At 38.2% G+C, this 4,476-nt stretch overlaps 1 protein-coding gene across 1 annotated transcript; it reads left to right on the plus strand.

The window, feature by feature from the left end:
* Positions 1-1,198: 1,198 nt before the first annotated feature.
* On the plus strand, positions 1,199-3,138 carry LOC123866728 (cuticle protein 19-like). The gene is made up of 4 exons (XM_045908405.1): positions 1,199-1,217; positions 1,265-1,680; positions 1,841-2,007; positions 3,072-3,138. Exons 1-4 carry the CDS (start codon positions 1,199-1,201, stop codon positions 3,136-3,138), a joined length of 669 nt encoding a protein of 222 aa, XP_045764361.1.
* Positions 3,139-4,476: the final 1,338 nt, after the last annotated feature.

The raw sequence follows: 4,476 nt of genomic DNA on the forward strand, positions 1-4,476 counted from the left end.
ATCAAATTAGAGAGAGATAAATTAGACCAACAAAGCCGAGAAGACATTCATTCAATACCTATGTTACGTAATATTACCGTGCCTATGTGGTTATAAGTATAATATCTCGATAGCAATTTTCTAAAATCAATCCTTTTAACGAGTGAACAAAAAAGTAACACAAAGTAACGAATTCAAGAATCCAAAGTAGGAAATTATAAAACAAATACAAATTCAAAGATAATAAAGAAATTCCTAAATCTTAATAATATTTATGTAATTGATGTTGTAGACTAACAAAGCAAAATATTTTAGTCAATAGATACAAAGTTACATTACTACCCATGATAGCAATAATATTATATAGCGACATTTTTTTCATTTTATTCGTTTGTTACCCAGTCTAGGTATTTGTAACATGCCAGGAACAATTGAGTCTAAGCATAATAATTTTCAGGTATGAGGTAGATATTATTTCTTTAATGTTCATAAATTCTTTGCATGTGTGAACTCTACCTGTAATAAAAACATTCCTCAGTCTCGGAAATACTATAGGCTTATAATAAAATAATTATCGTTTAACGTTAACATGCCCTGCATTGACCCAGTAATGTGGAGCAGATTCACAGTTCTGAGTTCACAGAGAATCATTGTTAGGTAACAATTCTTTTTTCGATGTTTGTAATACGAGAACGGTTAAGACAAAGCGCAGTGACCTTGCGACCGCGTGGATGTACTCATTAAGATGTTTCGACGCCCCACCGGACCTGCCATGAAGATTCTTATAAAACCCACGATTAGTTATCAAAGGCATGTCAGTCACAGAGTACAATCCAAATACCAAAATGTTCTCCAAAGTAAGTAAAGAATCACCAAAAATAGTTTTTGATACTATTGATGGATCAAATATAATATAATTAATTATACATCATTTGTTCTTTTCAGGTTCTCGTCTTAGCTGCAGCTTTAGCAGTAGCTCACACTGGAAACTTAGGTCTTGGAATCGGATCTCAGCTCAACGCTTTGAATCATGGATCACTACACGGCGCGACTCCTCTCCTTAATGGTGGATTAGGACACGGAGCTTCTTTGGGTGGATTGGGTTATGGCGCTTCATTAGGTGGATTAGGCCATGGTGCATCCGTAGCACATGGTGGACTAGCAAGTGCTGATCCCTGGGCGTCTCCACTTGGCTACAACGGAGCCTCTCCTCTCTCTCATGCCGGTGCCCTCGGCGGGTACGGCGGTGGCCTAGCTCACGGTGCATCTCTCGGCCATGCATCAGCCCTTGGCTACGGTTCTCCCTTGGCTAGTGCAGCCTTGTCTCGCCCACGTGGTCCTCTTGTCCATGCCACATCCACCGCTAACGTTCATTCCCTATCTATCGCCTCTCCTCACGGTGGCATTGGAGGTTATGCTGGTAACTACGCAGGAGGACATTCTGGTCATCTTGGAGGAGGCTACGCTGGTCCTCTCGCAGGAGGGATCGCTGGTCCCCTCGCAGGTGGCCTCACTGGTCACCTCGCTGGAGGCATCGCTGGTCCTCTCGCAGGAGGATACGCTGGTGCACTAGGAGGAGGCTACGCAAGTCCTCTTGCAGGAGGTTATGCCGGTCATCATGCAGGAGGTTACGCTAGCCCCTACGCTGGTGGATATGCCGGTGGTTATGCTGGTCAATACGGAGCTTCTAGAGATTACTACGTAAGTATAGTTCATCTGGTATAAAGACGGACATAATTTGATCAACGCAGTTCATACACCTTCATTGGAACGCATTCATTTGGAATAAATTTTAACGATAAAATAAATTCTTTGCAGGCCCATAAAATTATATTATATTTATAAGTTCTTGTTTTTGCAGTCCCACCCCCAGTACAAATACGCTTACTCCGTGTCGGATCCCCACACCGGTGACAACAAGGCCCAGCACGAGAGCCGCGACGGTGATGTTGTCAAAGGCGAATACTCCCTCGTGCAACCCGATGGCACTTACAGGAAGGTTTCCTACCACGCTGATGACCGCAATGGGTAAAAATCTTCCTTCTTTTTTTTTGATCCATGAGGATATTATCTAGCAGAGTCAATCTTTTTCTTTTTTTTTGCTCCATAATAATCCATCTAAGGCTGCACTTGCCAGCAAGCCTGATTGCAGCTAAGCGGTAATCTATTTTTAAAAAACTTTCGATATCAGAAATGAAGAAGACTGAGCTTAGACTGAGTCACACCTCCTTTAACTATAAACACAACTGGGAAATGTCAAATGAGATGCAAAAAACTTTCTCATAATTGCGTAAAAAAATGCGTAAAAACGCACAGTTGACATGACTCGGAGGTATTATTGCTTTCTCGGAGAGCTTCTCACATACGTAACAGACGCGTAACATGACGTCGCTAATAAAGTCACATGGCAGTAAAACCGGTAATCTTGCGTTCCGGTATCACATGAATAATGACCTCATTCGACCTCTGTGCTTAACACAGTGCATATCAGAGAACAGGTGTCTGCAGCGAACCAGTTGTGGAACGAGTTTTGATATCTCGATGATTTATTAAATGTAAACATAAACAAAACTCAATTGGAGTCTATTTATAGCCAATACGCTAACGCTTCCAATTATGAATGGACAAGTTTCAAAGACATTAAAGTCTTAGGTATATGTATCTATACCTATGTATGGTATTATATACATATCTCTATGATTAAAGTTGATTTCTTTTTTATTCTAAAATTTTATAAAGGGTCTGGTTCACAGATTAAACATGTCACCCTCATGGGCGCAAAATCATTAATTATAATATTATTATACCCAATATAACTCGTTCAGTGCTCTGGCCTCCTTAACCAAAGGTGGGCCGGAAAACTGTTACAAGTAGCTTAACTCTTTCAAATTAATGTTAAACTTACCTTTTCATAAATTGCCTCTTGTAAATTTTGACTCTCAGAACTTTAACAAACGAAAATGAAAAGTAAATTGCTACCTGGACTAGGTAGTATTGTACCTGGCGTAGAAGATTTCTTCTAAAAGCATATCCCATACTCTACAGTTCTGCTTCTAATTAAAACTTTGATTAATTATGCTATTTCTTTTCAGTTTCAACGCAGTGGTACACAACTCCGGACCGAACCATCACGTCTACACTGCTCAACACCACCATTAACCTGATACCTAAGAAACGCGTTCCCTTGCCTGTGATCAAATGATACTCAATTATTTTAATTAATACATTTTATAACCATATGTGCAATTGTTTTATGACTTTAACGCCTTTTTGGTCAAATATTGAATTTGACCACTTAAAAATTTATAAAGTAGGTACCTAATTAATGTGTAAGCAATAATAGGCTCATAAAAATAAACTGGCGAAGTGGCTATCGCATTCCCACAGTCAATGTTCTGTAGGCGCTTTCAACACAACAAGTAGGAAGGTAGGTATACCTACTTAACCGATCATAGTAATTTTAAATCGAGCTTTGAATTTTCAATAGACGAATGCTGGACGAATGCATCTTTTGCGATTGTTGCATTAACATCGTGTTAACACCAAGTTCAAAAGCATATTTTCTCCACACATCGGACCCAGTCCGTAACTAGGTACACTAAAACAAGTTGTGACATTATTTACACTAACTTCAAACTAACATAAAACTTCTAAAATATGTGTATTTTTAAACCCCGACCCAAAAAGAGGGGTGTTATAAGTTTGACGTGTGTATCTGTGTGTCTGTGTATCTGTGTATCTGTCTGTGGCATCGTAGCGCCTAAACGAATGAACCGATTTTAATTTAGTTTTTTTTGTTTGAAAGGTGGCTTTATCGAGAGTGTTCTTAGCTATAATCTAAAAAAATTGGTTCAGCCGTTTAAGAGTTATCAGCTCTTTTCTAGTTTTCTTGTAGAAAAGAAGGTTAGATAACCGTTAGGTTCATAATATTATGTCAATTGACAAATGTCAAGCTGTCAAGATGGACGTTGCCTAAATACATAATTATTTATTTGAAAATGATGTTTTGGAAAACTCAAATATTTTGGATCGTCGGGGGTGTTATAAATTTTTAATTTACACTTGTTTACTATCTGTTAACACAAAAGGGTGACAAAATATTTTGTCTGAAATAATTAAATACATACCTGCAAGCATATAATTCTTACGTTGTTACAAGTTTCATCAAAAACAGCACCTTGTTCGTTGGTGTAAACCTGGCGTATAATAAGGTTAGTTATAAACTATGTTAATAATTACTTATAAGTAACGTTAGTTACCACATTAGTTAGTATTGCGTTAACAACAATATTTTATGAATCCTAATCAAGCGCCAAAGCATGTGTTCTAAAGAAAAAAATATTTTAGAACACGTAATTTTAATGTAATAAATTCCAAACGTCAACTAGAATTCTCATTTTGTCGTTTTTGACTAAAAAAATCTTGTATCTCAGGCAAAATTCATTCACCCGACCTCTCTCAGGGTGAGGTGCGGTTAGAAGAAAAGGGCGACACGCA

This window comes from Maniola jurtina, chromosome 7, assembly GCF_905333055.1.
Source record: "Maniola jurtina chromosome 7, ilManJurt1.1, whole genome shotgun sequence".
Taxonomy (NCBI): Eukaryota; Metazoa; Arthropoda; class Insecta; order Lepidoptera; family Nymphalidae; genus Maniola; species Maniola jurtina.

Excerpts from the sequence above, each read along its gene's own strand:
- LOC123866728 (XM_045908405.1), top strand. Across the intron at positions 1,681-1,840 it reads GAGCTTCTAGAGATTACTAC|TCCCACCCCCAGTACAAATA; the intron begins GTAAGTATAGTT and ends TTGTTTTTGCAG. Across the intron at positions 2,008-3,071 it reads CACGCTGATGACCGCAATGG|TTTCAACGCAGTGGTACACA; the intron begins GTAAAAATCTTC and ends ATTTCTTTTCAG.